Source organism: Nilaparvata lugens, chromosome 1 (genome assembly GCF_014356525.2).
Source record: "Nilaparvata lugens isolate BPH chromosome 1, ASM1435652v1, whole genome shotgun sequence".
NCBI classification, from domain to species: domain Eukaryota; kingdom Metazoa; phylum Arthropoda; class Insecta; order Hemiptera; family Delphacidae; genus Nilaparvata; species Nilaparvata lugens.
In genome coordinates this window covers 45,245,288-45,265,994 of record NC_052504.1, presented here as the reverse complement: position 1 = coordinate 45,265,994, position 20,707 = coordinate 45,245,288, and the positions used below count along the sequence as shown (strand labels likewise).

The following is a 20,707-nucleotide window of genomic DNA, read 5'->3' as shown; positions in this document are numbered from 1 at the left end:
TGAATTGTGTGACTTCCACATTTTATAACATTGTGATATTTAAAAGGAATGCTGTCAGTACTTGAAACAATTATGGAACAAGGCATAGGGAAGAGTTGCGAGATGATTCACACAGGGCCACTATTTACGAGAGAGGAGTAGAGTGCTGCGATTCGACTATACAATAAATAACCAGCTAACATAAGAGAAAACACAGGACGTAAATTTAGAGTATTAATGAGGGAGTAACTCTTAAGCATTTGTGCATACTCAATTGATGATTTTTAATCACATTACGAGATGAGTTAAGTTGCTCAGTATTATTATGTATAGATTTTATGCATTTTGCTTTCAAAAATAACTAAATAGGACTTCACTTGACTACATTATCGACATATCCAGATACCCTTCCGTGGGTGGTAAATTGGACGAGTAATAATAATAACTTGACGATATTTTGATATGTTGCATAATGACAATGCTGTAATTTTGAACATAAATTAAAAGCAGTTATCAAAATTAGAGGCATCAGGATTCAAGTCAACAATTTTTAACTATCCTCTACTAACAAGTTTCTTACTAATAAGCTTTTTACTTGCTATAAAAAAATATTACAAATTGTAGAATTTTCAATTTGAAGTCGAAATTTATTGGGTCATATGAATAAAGTTGAGCATTTGCTTATACTTCTAAAATATGGCGCATTTACTCCATTTTCTATGAATAAACGTGAGCAAAACCTTTAGCTCATGTTCATAAAAAAAATATTTTGAGCATTTGCTCGAAAGTAAAAACTTATACTCAAAATTGTATGAATAAACTAGAGCATTTGCTCAACTTTTGAAGCAAATGCTTCAAAAAAGGTGAGTCTAGTCTAGAGCAGCTTATCACCTTTTGCTCATAGTGAAATGGCTCAACTAATTCGTATGAGGAAGAGGAAACTATACCAGATACGATCACAACCAATAGTTGAGAACTATTGTAATATTACAATATTACAATACTTTGACACTTTTAGAATTTCAAATTGGACGCTGTTATTGTAGATCGATTTAATCGAACACAAAATATCGAACATCGATCTTTTCTTCAAACATAGATATTCGATATCCATTCATTAGTTATTTGGTATATAAGATCCATTTTGGTTTAATAAATTTTTAAAATACATTTGAGAAATATAAATTTATTATCAAATATTAAAATTATATACAGCAATGACTTAGAACTAACCTAAATTAATTAAACTCTAAAATATGTGTTTTATTTGGTGCAGTTGGCAATGCAAAGCTAATGGTTTTGCATATCCGTTTTCCGTTTTGTGACTTGCTTTCTCTTCTCCATGGGCTGGTCTCTTGAAATGTGCTCGTTGCAATGTTCTTTGATAAATTTATTTTAAAGTTTTATTTCTGCCAACTTCTTGAAACTTATATTAATTTTGTAGTAGATGTAAACTCAGTGAAAGCAAAATATGCTATGAGTTCTTGTTTTTCTCTTGGTAATTTTTCTGTAATTCCTAATTTATAAGATGTCTTTCAACCTAACCTCCCGAGCACATTGTATGATTTTTCATGCATTAACGATAATTCTGGATTTTTGGTATGGTGTTTCTTTATTATTAGTATTATACGATTTTATTGTTTGTCATGTTCGAGCTCTGTAATATGCTTGAAGTGTTGCCTAATACATATTTCTCAGTTAGCCAAAATGCTTTCAAGTCATTATATTTTCCTTTCTCATATTAGAATTAGTTATGTTAGGATAAATTTATACAGGGCTACCCATGATTTATATAAAAGGAAACCGATGTCTTATCCAACACAAGTTTTGGCCCGACTGTCCAGTACAGTTTAATCACTGAAACACCTCACTATAAAACTCTTTTTAGATTCAACGATGATATATATCACCATTATTCCTACAAAAGGATAAATACAAAAGGTAGATTTTGCATATCCGTTTTCCGTTTTGTGACTTGCTTTCTCTTCTCCATGGGCTGGTCTCTTGAAATGTGCTAACACGAGCGTAAATCGCTGTCATGTGAACAAGCTCTTAGCACTTCCGTGAGCTATAAAAACAAAGTAAGGCTACAAAAGCGTATCAGCTGATGAAAAATCTTTAAAATAAATGAGCATTTGCTCCAGAGTTCAGGAGCATAAGGTAAAGCTCATTCATATAAAAATGAGCAAATGCTTTTGCTTCTACCTTTTTCTCATGAGCAAAACCTTATGCTCCATGCTCTTGCTCATGAGCATTTGCTCTGGTTTTATTCATATGGGCCATTATCTTTTATTTTGGACGATTTTTTCGTTTTATTGTCTCATCAGAATGAGATTTTTTTAAAAAATGAGAGCTAAGTTTGGGTATTGTAGCTTTTTATATGACGTGTTCTATATATATATATGAATGAGCTTTACCTTATGCTCCTGAACTCTGGAGCAAATGCTCATTTATTTTAAAGATCTTTATATATATATATATATATATAATGGCTGACCAGCTTTCTGTCAAAATTTGAACCCTTTAGGGCTATGGGGTTGAGCAGACAAATGGCCGAAGTTAATAGTTTGATTAGAATATGGCTTTCTTGAAAAATCACCGATTTCAAGTAAAGTTAAAAGTACAAGTTTAAAATTAGAAATTATGTGTGGTGAGAAAGGCTCAAAATGATTAAATGTTTGTTGAATGAGAAAACGTTTGGATAAAGTACGAAGAAATCGTATTGTGTATTTAACAAACGATTTGACTCTTGTTCTATGAGCTAAAACTTAGGGTAATCGGTGTACTTACTCTGGCTACATCAGTTTCCAATAAATCAAGTGACCGCAGACGCGAGTATTCTTCTGAAATCACTTCGGATGCTTCTTCTGTTAGCACTGGCTTCAAAACCTTTGCTATGTTTATGTACTTTCTCATAAACTGCATACTAAATATACGATCCCTGTAAACATTCAACATAATAATAATTATTATTTATGAAATTTTAAGTCGAGCAGTTTTGGACTAGGCCTGTTGCTATCATTTGTTATTGTATTGATAATAATTTGTCATGGATCCAAAGTAGTTTAGTTGTAATCATATCCTGAAACATCCAAAATAACGGACAGAGGATTGGTCAACATTTATAGGTTAAAAACATAATAAAATTAGCAATAATTATTGAGATAAGCAATTACACATCATAAGATATGCAATTACTTTCTCATAAACTGCATACTGAATATACGATCCCTGCAAACATTCAACATAATAATAATTACTATTTATGAAATTTTAAGTCGAGCAGTTTTGGACTAGGCCTGTTGCTCTGATTTGTAATATTGTATTGCATTGATGATAATTTCTCATGGATCCAAAGTAGTTTAGGTTTAATCATATCCTGAAACATCCAAAATAACGGACAGAGGATTGGTCAACATTTATAGGTTAAAAACATAATAAAATTAGCAATAATTATTGAGATAAGCAATTACACATCAACTCGAGTTGAGTAGATCCACTATCAACTCACACCTACACGAAAACGTACTCAATCACGTATATGGTTAAGAAGCTCTATTATAATATTCATCTAAAGTATAAAACGGTTTAATCACCATCACGGTCTAATCAATCTGTGAGATTAATTTGAACTTTTTAATGAATTCCATATATTTTGGATTATTTGAGTGAATAATTAAATGAGCATTAAACATAACTAAATAGGCAAACATTTGATGAGATATTAAAGTGAATAATAATTATTATTATCATGAGTAGAAGAAGCAGTCGATCGTACTGAGGAACAACCCTACAGAAAGGAGTCCAGCTGGAAGGCCCAAGACAAGATGGTGGGACCAGGCCCGGAAATACATGAGAAAGATGGGGCTGAATGAGGATGACGCTGTTGACTGAAATCGTTGGAGAGGCAGGGTTGTTGAGGCCAAATATAGCGGCTGGGGTACGAGTGGCCACTACAGTAAGTACAAGAAGCAGTCACATTTTTCAAGGAAGACATTATCATGTGGCTTGAGGCTTGTTATATGTATGTTAAGATGCGTGGATTGAATCAAGAATGACGTGGAAGAATGATGTTTTAATGCTTGGATTTCAATAGTTAGATTATGATTTCCCAGTTTATGAACTTTTATATCTTGGATAGTAAACGGACAATTCCTAGTTCATCTTCAAACACCATGAAATGGAACATACTTTATATGTTTAAAAAACTCACTAGTTCATCAACCAACTTTTTTCCAAATTTATATTCTTCATCTTCTGATTGTTTTTATTATTTTCAACAAGACGTCCACATTAAATCAAAACTTGTGCATGGGTTATGGGTGGTTCACTGGTTTACATACAGGATGGGTGAAAAGTCCGAGAACGGCCTAATATCTCATATACAAGGTAATTTGACGGTGGGTGTGATGGGGATCCTACTCAAATTGGAATTACTACTTTACGATGACTTCAAAAATCTGGTCCGCCATCTTGGATTTTTTTAAATACGAAGGTGGTCATGCGATACATGATTTCGATACGAAATTTCAAGAAAAAATGAATGGTGAAAACCGCACATCGATATCTCAAATCGTTTAGGAGATATTCACATTATTAATCAATACCACTTATGTATTTCATTTCTGATAAGCATGATATTGATTAATAATGTGAATATCATCTGAACAGTTTGAGATATCGATATGCTGTTTTCGCCATCAATTTTTTCTTGAAATTCCGTATCGCATGTCCACCTTCCTATTTAAAAAAATAAAGTTGCATTCAATGTGGCGGATTCAATATGGTGGACCATATTTTTAAAGACATAGTAAAGTAGTATTTTCAATTTGAGTAGGATCCCCGATCACACTTACCATCAAATTACCTTTGTGTATGACATATGAAGCCATTCTCGGACTTTTTTCTCTCCTTTCTGCTTTGAATAGTATTGATTAATAATGAGAATATCTTCTAAACGGTTCGAGATATCGATATGCGGTTTTCGCTTTTCTTTATCCTTGAAATTTTGTATCGAAATCATGTATATCGCATGACCACCTTCCTATTTTAAAAAATAAATTTGCATTTAATATGGTGGATCCAAGATGGCGGACCAGATTTTTGAAGTCATAGTAAAGTAGTATTTCCAATTTGAGTAGGATCCCCAATCACACCCACCGTCAAATAACCTTTGTGTATGAGATATTAAGCCGTTTTCGGACTTTTCACCTACTCTGTATAATATAATGATTGGTATTGGCTTTATCATTTTGTGGTTTACAGGTGTTTTTTCATCGACTTTGTAATATTACATTTTTTCTCACATTTGAATCGAATCTTCAATTCGAGATCTATGGAACTTTATAGTAAATGTCAGAGTCATCAATAGATGGACAAACTTTTTGACGGAGAATTTATTATCGTAAATGTTTGTTGCATTGTTCCATGGTGTCACCGAGGCAGGTTAACAAATTACTAGATAAATAGTTTATTTAAATAGAATATGTATAAAAATTTAAAATAACAGTTTCAAAATAAAGTTTTATTGAGAACAGATGTAGAATGTGAATTCTAATCTTGTAAGTTATAATATTTTGGTGATGTGTCTGTAATGTTGGAGGCGTTGGCTTCGTGACTTGCAACTTAGGTTTTTTCCTGTTCAGCCCTCTCTAGAAAAATGGCTGGCTACAAGTGTTGTTGTGGATTTTTGCTCTAAATCATTTTTGTTTATTAATGTTTTAAATTGAGTTTTATACAAATTTTTACGTTCTGTTTTGTTCATAATTAGCTATTAGTATAGTCAAGCCAATAGCCACTGTGTTTCAACTGTAAACTAGATAAGTATTTTAGTTCGTAGTTACTCTAAATAATTAGGCTTAAGATATATTTTTCTTTGTGTATTTGTGTAAATTCATCTGAAGATTATAAGTTAATTTGCTCTGAAAACTGGATTTCTCATTCATAGGCAATAGATCCATTCACAGTTTATCAAGAATCTATTTCATTGGAGCCGACAACTATCCTTAGGTTGATAGGTGTTAAATGCTATTCCAACCGTTTAAGGAAAAATTGGTAGCACGGCAAATGGTACCCCTGGTGGGACCGAATTACAAAATAAATATGTCCCAAATGGTACACCATGAAATCCCTGGTTATAGAAATTATTAGTGGATAGATATCTTGATAGGTTATGAATGGTTTGTTGCTGAGTGGGAAGTCGGTTCAAGAGAGATCAAGTTTTAATGAATCAGTGCATATTACAAAATGGCAAACATTAAAAATGATCTGAATCTTATAGCATTCTTAACACAAAGGTTTGATATGCTAGATGCTAGATTTGATGAGCAAAATGCTAAATTTGATAAGCAAAATGCTAAGTTAGACCAAATGTTTAAAAATCAAAATGCTAGGTTTGATGAGATGAAGCAAGAATGTACTAGCATAAGACTAGAGCAGGTTAGTATAACCTTCTATTGAAAGATGCACATGAAAAATTGAGTGATAATCATGAAGATGAAAACAAATTGAAGCAGGATGATAGTAGTGTTAAGTTACAAGATCAACTCATTCAAGTTTCTGACAATGTAGGCCTAGTTACTGTTGTTGAAAAAGTCAACCCTAGTGAGATAGTAGAATTGAATAAAGAAGTAGGTAGGGAGTTGTCTTCACTGAAAGTCAACTATCATGAAAGTAATAATGCTACATTGAAGGTTAGGAAAACTATGAACAAAGTGAATGATTACATGAGACAGGTTTCTGTGGAGGTTAGGAATAATGTGAACAAAATGAATGTTGCTTTGAGTCAAGTTGATGAGTTCAACTTTCAACTGAGAATTGAAAAGGTGTATGCTATGCATTCTCAAGTGAACATGACTAACTTTTGTAGGCAAAACTGCTTGGTTGAAACAAATGAACCTATGAATAAAATCATGCTATTGAAGAAAACAAAACGCAAAGTCACCATTGATGTATTAGTATTCAAAGGTTGTTTCAAGTTGCTTATTTACAAGATGATGACAGTGAATCACATGATGAAAGGGTATTCCCCAACACACAATGATTAGGAATCCTGTGTTATGCCGGGATTCAGAATAGCATAATCACTACACAGTGTATGGTAAGAGTCCATAATTGTGTCTTTTTTCTTTCCTGTAGCCTATTTTCTTGGCCCTTAATCTTTTCAATTTTCGATTCTTTCCTGTCTTTGTGTAATGTTCAGTAAAATTCTTCTATGATGCATATCTTAACCAATCTTGTCCATAGTCATTTAAATTTGTATTCTTCTGAAATAATATTAGAAGTTGAAATAGTAGCTTATTTTCCTAATCTTTAAATTGTTGATAAAACTTAACTTTTCCAAAATCTATCCATTGTAGTGTAACGAATTGTGTGCTTGTGATATATTTTTTCATCATGTATCACTTATTTTGAAATGTGTGTTGTTTTAGGGAACTTATTACCCATTATTAATCTTTCTCTTCTTTGTATTGTTTTAGGGAATTTATTTACCCAGTTTTCTTTTTCTCTTTTTTGTATTTTTTAGGGAACTTATTTACCCATTATTCATCTTGATCATCTTTGTATTATAATCTTGAAATGTTTGTACTTATTATACAGTCTTTAAATTTTAAATTAGTTTAAAAAATAATGGTTCAATTTAAAACGTTTTGTTATATTATTAATTGAAATAAGTTTTTGTGATTGATATCTTTTTCAAAATTTTAAAACTGTTTGTTCTATAAATTTTGATATGATTGATTATCGTTTGAAATGGATGCTGGAGTGTATGTAGAATTTTTAGTGGGGTTTGTTGATTAGAATTTTGCTGGTATGTGATTGTTTTTTGAGATGGAAACCCATTATTGCCTAAAGAAGGAATAACAGAGGTTATGACTTAGAGAGGCAGTAATGAGATAATATTTTTTGTGTTGATTACTAATATTGATTGCCATAGATGCAAAATGATGATTACTTATGAATATTGTTTGCCTTTGAAGCAAAATATTATTGATGTTTTGAATGGTTTCTTGTTTAATGATTGATAGTAAAGTTTTGTCATGAAATGTAGTTGTGTTTAGAACATTGAAGAGTCAAATAAACTATAGTATCCAACAAACGATGATTAATAATATTAAATAATTTGCTTTTTATACATTTTTGAACACAAAATTAAAACTAAATAATTTTGAAACCCTGAATGATAAATCATAAATGTGAAATGAACTTGCTATAAATGAAATGTTATATTAAATGATAATGAAATGCAGATATATTATGAAATGATTGTGAATAGAAGACCAATTGTCTGAAATTATTGAAATATGTATTGAAATTAAATTTTGTTGTGATGATCTGATGTTTTTTACAATTTTGATAATGATACAGGGTGTTATGAAATTCTATTTCTATTTTGAAGAATGGATTAAAATTTTGATATTTGAACAGTGAATAGATGAAAATGATTTTTTTTTAAATTTATCATTGATATGTCCATATTTCACAATTTATGTATTGCTGACTGTATAATAAGATGTTAACAAATTTCAATTTCATAAATATTTAAAAATAATTTTCATGTGTATTAGATTGTATTGATAGCCTAATCAAGTTTTTCTTCTTAGTTTATAAGCATTTTAAGATAACAGGTACAGCACAGACATTAACATTGAAATAGTTATCATGTGAATCTCGAAATCAGCAACAAGTGAACGCCATGAAGAGTGTTAAGAACATTTGGGTGATTTTCGAACTAGTGTGACATAACTACGCCAATATCTACGCCTAAATCTACGCTGCGGCCTACACCAATAACTACGCCAATATCAACACCAATAACTACGCCAAAATCTACGCCAATGCCTGTGCTGATGCCAACGCCAATATCTACGCCGATGCCTGCGCCGAAGCCAATATCTGCACCAATGCTGATGCCAAAATCTGTGCCAATGCTGATGCCAACACCAAAATCAACGCCGATGCCTGTGCTGATGTTAATGCCTGCGCCAATGCCAATAGCTACGCCAATGCCTGCGCCAATGCTGATGCCAACACCAAAATCAACGCCGATGCCTGTGCTGATGTCAATGCCTGCGCCAATGCCAATAGCTACGCCAATGCCAAAATCTGCGCCAATGCTAATGCCAATGCCTGCGCCAATGCCAATGCCTGCGCCAATGCCAATATCAACGCCGATGCCAAAGCCGACACCAAAGCATATGCCAATAGCAATGCCAATGCTTATTGCTGACTCTGTATCTCAAACTTCAACACTACTGCATTACCTGGAGGTAATTGCCATCCATGTTCACATTCACAACTTTGAATTCAGAAGAACAGTCACAGTATCATGAAAGAATTGATTCAAAAAATCCTCTCCTAAATTATTCCTGTATGCAGAACTCTAAACCTTGAAAGCTGAAAATATAAAAAAACCAACCTTACCTAAATTAATCCTCACCTAAATTAATCCTGTATGCAGCGTCTATCTCTTTTCCAAAAAACGAATTACATTGTCATTTCAAGCCTGAAATGTACATTGTATAATTACAAATATGATACAAAATTTATGTGACTCTGTATTGAATTTGGAATGCAGCCGTCTACTACAAACATGAAGCAATGCTAACTGAGATGTCACCTGTATCGAGTTTGATATGCATCAGTCGACTACAAGTATCAGCCCAACACTACGTGCTTCCAGATCAGCCCAACACTATGTGCATCCAGATCAGCCCAACACTAACGTCATCACATTGGAGTCACACTTAACTGAAAATCATACTGAGTGCCTTAACGGACTGTTTTCCAAAATGTGCATCAATAAAATCAACCGCGTCAATAGTGAAAGAAATGAACATTTTTTGATTTATTGAAATTTTATGTGAAAATTAAATGTAACAATTCATCAATTCATTTAAAAAAAAAATAATAATAATAATTTTTTTATTCAACATACTAAAATTTTTTTATGCAATAAAAATTAAATTTTTCTATCTATTAAATTTATGTGCAATTTCAAAAAAACTATTCTTTACATATTAAACTTTCTGTTGAGATATTTTTCTTTAAATTATAAAGCTAAATCAAATGTAATATTGATATTCTATATTTTGAGATATTGTTTGGAAACATATAACAAACGCTATTGATGAATTTTTATAATAATTTTCAATATTATTGGATGACATGTAATGTTTTTCTAGAAAAAATTGTTACTGTTCTCAAATTTAAATTTCAACAATTTCCATTTGGGTCAATGTAATTTTTTTTTAAATTTTCAAACAGTAAAATTTTTTTTATGTCAAGAGGGGGGTATTTGTAATATTACATTTTTTCTCACATTTGAATCGAATCTTCAATTCGAGATCTATGGAACTTTATAGTAAATGTCAGAGTCATCAATAGACGGACAAACTTTTTGACGGAGAATTTATTATCGTAAATGTTTGTTGCATTGTTCCATGGTGTCACCGAGGCAGGGTTAACAAATTACTAGATAAATAGTTTATTTAAATAGAATATGTATAAAAATTTAAAATAACAGTTTCAAAATAAAGTTTTATTGAGAACAGATGTAGAATGTGAATTCTAATCTTGTAAGTTATAATATTTTGGTGACGTGTCTGTAATGTTGGAGGCGTTGGCTTCGTGACTTGCAACTTAGGTTTTTCCTGTTCAGCCCTCTCTAGAAAAATGGCTGGCTACAAGTGTTGTTGTGGATTTTTGCTCTAAATCATTTTCGTTTATTAATGTTTTAAATTGAGTTTTATACAAATTTTTACGTTCTGTTTTGTTCATAATTAGCTATTAGTGTAGTCAAGCCAATAGCCACTGTGTTTCAACTGTAAACTAGATAAGTATTTTAGTTTGTAGTTACTCTAAATAATTAGGCTTAAGATATATTTTTTCTTTGTGTATTTGTGTAAATTCATCTGAAGATTATAAGTTAATTTGCTCTGAAAACTGGATTTCTCATTCATAGGCAATAGATCCATTCACAGTTTATCAAGAATCTATTTCATTGGAGCCGACAACTATCCTTAGGTTGATAGGTGTTAAATGCTATTCCAACCGTTTAAGGAAAAATTGGTAGCACGGCAACATGTTGGATCTAATTATTTTTCAAAGCACCCTATTCAGACTAGTAAATTAAGAATATACATTAACAATTCAAAGCAATGAAGCTAAGCATTTCTTGTTTTAAATTTTGTCAATGATTGCATAGATTTAAGCAGATGAGACATCCCCCAGAATAAGATGAATGAAACTTACGTCTTTTTCCGTGATGCGCCATGGAGCAATGGGTCATACTTTTCAAAAATTCTCGTTTCTAGTTCTTCTGCAGTTTTATCTGCATGAAGTGTACTAAGAACATCAACATCTGAGCCCATGGGGAGGACTTCGCCATCTTGTTCCCTTGGATTTCTGCAATAACAAAATTCATTGATTCAACATTCTTTCTTAAAGACATGAATGAGGATTAGAAAGAATAAGTAGAATAAAATTAAATATTTATTTTACATTTGATCCAGAGAGGATGTGAACTTTGGCCCTACATTCTTGTTTTTCAAATAAGAATTTACAATATATGTTTCATTAATTAATTTAGATTGCATAGAGTTTGTAGTAGATGAATAGATATAGCGTAAAGAGAGACTTATTAAATAAGAGTATTTTTTCTAAAATTCAAAACTCTCATATTATAAAAAAATTATACATAAGAGTTTCACTAGGATAAGAGGAGTTCCATAGAGTTGAAAAAGTTAGTAATCGATACATAAGTTAGTTGTGGGAGAGTAATGAAGGATTTCTGTCTGTGAAGGTTAATATTTCCACAATGTTCAGAATAAAGCAATAATAATTTCAACTACGTTCAGTTTTCATATGAAGAAAATAATTTTTCGCCACACTTGGATGTAATGAGCTGGTTTACGTGCGTCATATGGAGGCCGAAAGTGATTGTTTTCCGACCAGGCCGGTAAAACTTTACGGCCCTAGGGCTGTAAAATGACCTTGAATAACAGCTGATCGTGTCCGATCTCACAAAAATCATAGAGATAATCTCATAACGACTGTAATAATCTATATAATTATGTATCGTGAATCGCGGTATCATGTCTATAATATATTTTATGATTTACTGTTTCATAATTTAATATTTATTATTGTGTTTTTGATATCAAACAATAGAATACGATGATATCTCCATAGCCTCAACAATATAATGTTGGCTGCAATGTCCATTGTCAGAAAGGTACGTATCGCAAGTATTTAAAAGTGAAGAATCGAATTTGAAATCAAAGTACAATAATTGTATCAATATTTAAAAGTGGGGTAGAGTAATAATTGTTTCTTTTTTATTATCGAATTCCACTTCTTAATGCAATACAATCAACAATAATAATAGGAAAATACAGCAGAGATCTAAAGTTTAAGGTAAGCCTACTGGTGAAACTCAGCCTTGACTGAAAAATTGCTAGTAATTTTTCCGTAATTCATTATTAAAACTTTTAGATAATTTTTCTTCAATATCAAACCATATAGAGAAAACATTAGGCCCACTCAAGATTGAATCTTCGAATGTTTTCTCTATGATTTAACTATTTTCAGAGCAATATATTGTTGTGAAAAAACCGGCTTAAAGTTTGCCGCTATACACTATATTATAGTAGCCTACATACGTTACCTGACTTACAGGCCTCTACGATCAACACTACCCAATGGCCGAGAGCGTTAAGGCGTAATACATCAAGGCTCAGTGAATTACAAAAATGATCTAGGTTCGAACCTCTGTCAGTGACATTTTTTTTGTCGATGAATTTCGACTTTTATTAGCTATTTTTTATATTAGTTACCGTAATTTAAATTTCAATCAATTTTTCAGATATATTTTGAGACAAAACTGTGAAATATGCAATTATATTAATTTTGTAATCACATTATTTCAAAATAGTAATGAAAATTCTATTCATCCATCTATCCATGAGATATTGCACCAGGCGCAAAGCGCGAGCTATAAAAATTCAAACAATTATTCAAAATATTAATAGTATAAAAATATTGTCACTATTGTAAATTATTAATTAGTAATATTGAAATTAATTGACAGTGAAAGTTGTCATAACCAAGATTCAAACTATCAAAATAGGCTGTTTGAATTTTATTTATTTTTTAATTTCTTATATATTGGGAAGTTTTTTTGGTGTGGCGAAAAATAGCGTTCGCACCATGGGCAAAAATGTATTTCCGGCTCTCAATCTTTTCTAGTCCTCGGCCTACGGCCTCGGACTTAAAAACCGATTTCGAGCCGGAAATATCTCATTTTCGGCCCTAGGTGCGAAATATACTATAATATGCATGTTTTAATAGAAAAGAATAAACAATACAAGAATACTATTGAAGGGCTAGCTGGCCCGGCGAACTTCGTACCACCAAATAGTTAATGCATCTCATGATAAACTTTAGCTGGATGCACACCTGAGGAGGCACGATGCGGCAGTTTGCATCCAGGTGCTTGTTGCTTATTGGTATGAATGAAGAAGAACTCACACACACTGAATCGGGCATGGAGTGGAACGGAGTGATGAGGAAATCTCCATAAGATCAACACCTTGTATCACCAAGCCGCGCTTCCTCAGATGTGCTTAACCTTAGCTTAATGTTATGCACTATATTTTTATGAAAATTATCCAACAGTCAGTATTTACATTTATATCTCAATATGGACTTCCAATGTGCTTAGTTAGTTGTGCAGCAGTTTGTATTTTTAGATATAGTTGAATGCAGCTTGCTGGGAAATTTAATGGTATATCTCCTTGCTGCTGATTTTACCGTGCATATTCTACATTTACAGCATTTTGAGTTCTACCATAGCCACCTCTAATACAAGGCCCTGGCCTACGATATTGCAACGTCGCAGTGTAGGCCTAGAATCTAATACATGATTGGTGAAAATGACTTAAAAAAACCAGCTGATATTTTTCACCAATCATGTATTAGATTCTAGGCCTACACTGCGACGTTGCAATATCGTTGACCGGGACCTTGTATTAGAGGTGGCTATGGTTCTACAGTACTAGCCAAGTTTGGACGGCGTTCGTACCGCGGCATTATTAAGAATTAAAATTTTGTGAATCAGTAGAAAGAAAATAGAAAAATCTGGTGTAGCGCACTCTCACAACTTTCCTTGCCGTTATGAGAATTGATCACCTGACGCTAGTGTTCACGCGCATCTCAAGTCTACTTATAAACAAAGATCTGAGCCAGCTGGTGACAGGACAATAACGCTGGAGACATACGAGGTCTGCTATCTCTTCATAGTGAATCATTTAATAGAATCAACAGTTGCCAACAGTTTGCAATTGGATGATCACATTTTCTCGAATTTTGAACTTATTTTCAATTTTAGGTGAAAATGTTACTAAACATTAATTGTAGAGATTTTCATGCTAATCTTTTCTACTCGATTTTTTTTGTTTAAATTGTATCTGAAGCCTGATTATTGGGAATCTAAAATCAAACTTTGCATAGATGGGGCGGAGCTCCTGAAATTTTTACAGATATGGGACCTGTGGCAGTTGATAGAGCTTATCAATTAGCCTACTATTTTAGGTAGGCCTATGAATTTAATCAAAATCGTTGGAGCCGTTTTCGAGAAAATCGCGAAAAACCCTGTTTTTGACTACATTTTCGTCATTTTAGCCGCCATCTTGAATCGCATTTGATCGAAATTGTTCGTGTCGGATCCTTATATTGTAAGGACCTTAAGTTCCAAATTTCAAGTTATTACGTTAATTGGGAGATGAGATATCGTGTACACAGACGCACATACACTCACACACACACACACAGACCAATACCCAAAAACCACTTTTTTGGACTCAGGGGACCTTGAAACGTATAGAAATTTAGAAATTGGGGTACCTTTTTTTTCGGAAAGCAATACTTTCCTTCTATGGTATAGGGCAAGGAAAGTAAAAACAGATCTACCGACGGCTGTTGGATGACGCAATGATTATAACAGCTGATTTTTAATTCTGTTTGTGGCCAGCTCACAAATCTTCTCCCATAAGGATTACAATGTAAACTTTGAAGGACCATAGAAAAGAGTCCTGAAGTCGGATCATAAATTTGATAGGCCATAAACCTGCTCCTGAACATAGCAAGCACAACTAAGAAAATCATCAAACTCAGTGCAAACATAAAAGTTATTGAATGCATCAAAATTTGAGGCTCGATTTTTATTCATATAGATTTCACTACAGCCATCTTTGATAGAGATCGCTGTGATTTTACTTTTAGAAAAGTGTAATTACCTGAATCGATGCATTCGCACCACATGGTCAGAAATAATCTTATCATTGTCCTTATCGACAAGATCAAGCATCACAAATAGCAGATCGAAACGTGATAACAACGAATCTTGCAAGCCAATATTTTCCATGGGTGCTTTGTATTGGTCATACTGTGAAAAAAATCAAAATAATTAGAATACAAAGTTGGATTTTCTTAAAATGTGAAAAATGATACTAATACTCAATGTAAAAAATAATTGATTTTTTTAGCTAACGGTTTTCAATAAGATCCCTACAGCTTTAATCTAAATTGTTCTGGATAAGGACTACCAACATCCAACATGTTTCATTTGGACGGATACACAAGATAATACTATAATTATTTTGCAGACAAATAAATTTCTATCAAATAGAAAAGTCAAGAATACTTTAAGGCCGCGCTCCCAGTGGATACATACAATAGATACGACAAATCGCATTATGCTCGTATGCATGTCGGATGGACGTGTGCAGTGTGAGCACTGCATGGGTGAGCACTGCAACCGTGGGAATATGTTGGGCTTATTTGTAAAAGTGGTTTTAGACTCTAATTATACGAAGTGGACAAACGTAAACGCATCCACTCAGAGTCAAGCATAGAAGGCTTTCTAATATCCAATTTTATTATTTATATAGTATTAGTATTAATTAATTAAAATTATTGAATAATGATATAAATCAAATATTAAATACTAATTGATTGCTTCATAAAATTATTGAAAACTTTACGACTTTGAAATTGAGAAAAATATAAAAGATACTCCAGTCACTATAAATTTGTTCTTTGACTATACAGGGTGCTGTATTTTTATTTTCTTTCAGAATGTTTTGAAGTTTCTGTATTAATGTAAATTTCAATTTTTTCAATTTCAATTTATTTATTTCAATTTTCACAACATTACATTTTATCAAGTACATATAATATAATAAATAACCTCTCTAGCTATTTAGCTATTTGAGAGGTATACAGTTAGAAAATTTACAGACAATGATTCTTTTATAACTCTTTGATAATTCCAATGAACAAAAAGTCAACAACAGAAGTTTGTACACTTTTTTGGCATCCCACTTTGTCACAGTCAAGGTCTATAAATACAGGTCATGACACAATCCCGTGATGCATTGCAAAATCGCCATTTTATGGGGTTCTAGTTCACCAATTTTCAAATTTATCAGCTGCTGTTATCATTATAGATTGAACAACATGATGTGTAATTTTGTTATATTTTTCAAGGGATATTGCTTGGCTTTGAATTGTAAAATAAATTGTTCCGACAGAATAATTAGATTATTTAGATTCCAACTAGGAACTGAATTGTTGATTTTTAGATTTAATTGATCGGGAGCTTCAAACTCTTTTTGAACTTGGCCTCGCATATTTCTGTCTTGTCCCAATGCCTTATGAATCATAATCCTCACGTTACAAGAATAATAACAATTTTTTATAATAAATAAATGAAAAATTGAAGCATTTATTATTTCATTATTAAAAAATTGAAACCTGAAATCACATATTATCTAAACTGGAATACTATTTTAAAATTAATAATTTTGTTACAAGCAAATTGAATTGGATTGGATTTTCAAATGTACCGCCATAAAGACCCCATAAAATGGCCGCTCCATAAGGAACACGAGTGTCATGACCTGTATTTATAGACCTTGGTCACAGTATTCTGATACACAGATATCCATACAGAAGGCATTTGCTGCCAACTTGATTTTCATCGTCTCAGCCACACATACACACAGGTTACAACCAAGATTTATCTAGTTACTCTTGCTACAACTTATTTTGATTTTTAATTTTTCATAATAATAATAATTATAACCTTACTTTCATCAGAGTATAAACAAATAAAAAGCATATTATTGTTAACAAATCTTTACCAAATTTTTCTTTACTAAAGTGAGATAAATAACAGTTATTCTAAACTCATGCCAAGAACAAGAGGGTTATGTAACATCAATTATTGTTTGAAATAATCTAAAATAGCTTGCAAATGACATGCAAAGCAGACGGAGACTGTTGCATTGTTGTGGCAGACTTTAGCCACATGCCTTGGCATGCACTGCAACTAACCCCCAGTGGTCACCTATCACTAAAGCTGCCATATCCCAGTTCATATTGGTCCAATCTTAAAAAATCATGTACCAATCGATAGGTATTATAAAGGTAATTAAATTTACTAAAAAAGTTATTCTTGTATTTTTTTGTAAAACTAACGGTTTCTGAGTTTAAAATTATAAATGCCGCCATTTTGTTTTATGAATTTTGTTTTATGTAGCTTTGCCTAGTTGCTATAAATGATTGTGCAAAGTTTCAATTGTGTACGTTCAACCATTATTTAGAAAAATAATGAGTGAAAAAAGCAAAATAGCCGCTGTGTGAGTAACTGAAGATTTCCGGAGAGTTTTAAAATAATATTTAGATTCTTACCCATGAACAATGCCCTAGAGAATTGGCAGGGAGTTCGTAAACACTCTGTATAATATAAATTAATAATATATTCACTCTTCATTTTAGGGCGACTGATTATTGTAAACAATAAAAAATTATGAAATGTACCTTCTATTTTATTGCAACACTACTAGTTTCAACTCTTATAAAATAATAAACTATTTATTTATTATTTTCTATTAATTTTATTTTTTCTATTTAAAATGTCTCTTGAAGAGTTGTAAATAGTAGTGTATAATATAAATGGGACTTTTGTTGATTGATAATTTATTATAGTACCTTTCCGTAGACCGGGTTGGCAGCAGCCAGCACAGAGCACCTGGCGTTGAGCCGCGCCTGAATGCCGGCCTTGGCGATGGTGACCCTCCCCTGCTCCATCACCTCGTGGATGGCCGTCCTGTCCAAGTCCGACATCTTGTCGAACTCGTCGATGCACACCACACCTCTGTCGGCCAGCACCATAGCACCTGCCTCCAGTCTGCAAACCAAAACCAATGGTTAGGGGGCGTTAACATTGGTCGAGTTTACTTGAATTCAAGTTTTGTGTAAAATGCAATACAAAGTTTTGTATTGTAATGTGCATTGGAACAAACTTGAAGTCAAGTTTACTAGAACAGAAACTTGAATCCATTTGAGTTTATAACAAGTCAAAGTTTGTATTGTAAAGTGCATTGGAACAAACTTGAAGTAAAATTTACTAGAACAGGAACTTGAATCCATTTTAGTTTATAGCAAGTCACAGTTTGTATTGTAAAGTGCATTGGAACAAACTTGAAGTCAAGTTTACTAGAACAGAAAATTGAATCCATTTTATATTATAACAAGTCAAAGCTTTTATTGTAAAGTGCATTGGAACAAACTTAAAGTCAAGTTTACTAGAACAGGAACTTGAATCAATTTTAGTTTATAACAAGTCACAGCACAGTTTGTATTGTAAAGTGCATTGGAACAAACTTGAAGTCAAGTTTACTAGAACAGGAACTTGAATCAATTTTAGTTTATAACAAGTCACAGCACAGTTTGTATTGTAAAGTGCATTGGAACAAACTTGAAGTCAAGTTTACTAGAACAGAAAATTGAATCCATTTTATATTATAACAAGTCAAAGCTTTTATTGTAAAGTGCATTGGAACAAACTTAAAGTCAAGTTTACTAGAACAGGAACTTGAATCAATTTTAGTTATAACAAGTCACAGCACAGTTTGTATTGTAAAGTGCATTGGAACAAACTTGAAGTCAAGTTTACTAGAACAGAAAATTGAATCCATTTTATATTATAACGAGTCAAAGCTTTTATTGTAAAGTGCATTGAAACAAACTTAAAGTCAAGTTTACTAGAACAGGAACTTGAATCAATTTTAGTTTATAACAAGTCACAGTTTGTATTGTAAAGTGCATTGGAACAAACTTGAAGTCAAGTTTACTAGAACAGACACTTGAATCAACTTCCACTATACCAATGTAGACCCTTCTTTTAGTTTTGTTCATTCAAGTACATGTTGAACTTGTTTGACTTTTCGATTCAACCTGAAATCTTGAAGGTACAATCCAACCCATAAATGGGAAAATAAGGTGAAAACAGTTGCCAGACAATGTAACCTTTGGGTCATTATCCACAAAATGTTAATTATAAAAACTATTACACTGTAGACTAAGATTCATTCGAGCATTTTCAAGTGAGTGTTGGAATGTATATGCTTATGCATATGCTAAGGGTAGATTAAATGAATGTAATAATTTCTAATGAATGTATTATGTCTTATGATGGATAATAAACTTGATTTGAATGTATAAAAACAACTAAATAGAAAAGTGATATTTTACAGGTGCTCTTCAGTAGTTCATTTAGATCAGCCTTAGGTTGATTTGCTAATTAGTATGTTGATTGTATTTCAGATTCAATTTAGAAATAGACCTTAGTTGAACTCTGACTATAGGATATAGAATTTCCATTTCATGCTTTTCAATTTCCATTCTCAAACAAATAGATTGTTGTTTTTCTAAGGCTAAATAAACTACAGAAGAGCACCTGTAGAAAATGAATCTTCTGATAACACCTTATTGTGCAGCATAGCTTTTCTTCAGACCATAATCATGGATTAAATAGTTCTTTTATGTTGGCGTACCTGCGTTCGCCAGTCTCCTGGTCGGTGGTGACGGCGGCCGTGAGTCCGACACCGCTGCTGCCCCGCCCCGTCGTGGTGACCGCCCGCACCGCAGTGCACAACACGTAACGCAGCAGTTGCGACTTGGCCACGCTCGGGTCCCCAATCAGCAGCACGTTGATGTCCCTGCCAAACAACACAATCATTCAACATAACACAACTTCCAGTAGAGTACCACAGGCTTAAGCCCAAAACTGTTCCAATTCTAACTGTATGACAGTTCCAACTGTATGACAGTCTAAATGTAGCTAGTTACATTACCACCTAAAAATGTAGCTACATTATCACCTCTTTCTGAAAACGACTGCAATTGAATGTACAGATGGACCGAACGTTCCTGGCACATAGCCAGAAACGGCCGGCCAAAGCTAGTGCAATTTCTGAATACATTGGGCTACGTCAATATGATAATTGATCCTTCTAAACCCTAATTTGCGAAAAACAAGCTCATTACAATATTTATTCATTATTGGCATTTTATTGCTTGTATTTATTATTATATTGTTTCATAGTACCGTACATACTTACTTATAGAACTGAGTTAAGTGAAAGAGTAACTCTTCTTTATCTGCTAAATTATTCTATTGTATATGAAAATAAAGTAATTTGATTTCAAAATCTTCTCCAAGTTAATTCAAAAATAGATTCAAGAAAAGATTATATAAATTTACAATTGATTACTCCCTAGGGATAAATGATTAGAAAACATGACAAAGGCAACACCGCAATGGCAGAGCAACAGTACTGCGAGAAGAATAGCGACACTTCAAAATGTTGTGTGAATCACA

The 20,707-nt window shown here is 32.6% G+C and overlaps 1 protein-coding gene and 1 long non-coding RNA gene across 2 annotated transcripts in view; one reads left to right on the top strand and one right to left on the bottom strand.

Annotated features, from left to right (window-relative positions):
* LOC111058960 (zygotic DNA replication licensing factor mcm3) overlaps positions 1–20,707 on the bottom strand; it is a 43,011-nt gene that overhangs the window by 9,835 nt on the left and 12,469 nt on the right. Inside the window, exons 8-12 of the mRNA XM_039434979.1 lie at positions 19,881–20,045; positions 18,034–18,232; positions 15,276–15,424; positions 11,233–11,385; positions 2,770–2,920 (exon numbers count right to left, since the gene is read on the bottom strand). Of these exons, the coding sequence (XP_039290913.1) occupies positions 2,770–2,920; positions 11,233–11,385; positions 15,276–15,424; positions 18,034–18,232; positions 19,881–20,045 (817 nt within the window). The remainder of the gene's footprint in view (positions 1–2,769; positions 2,921–11,232; positions 11,386–15,275; positions 15,425–18,033; positions 18,233–19,880; positions 20,046–20,707) is intronic.
* LOC120352781 lies at positions 1,306–20,532 on the top strand. The gene is made up of 3 exons (XR_005572106.1): positions 1,306–1,578; positions 3,739–3,937; positions 18,044–20,532. It is a non-coding gene; the product is annotated as an uncharacterized LOC120352781 (long non-coding RNA).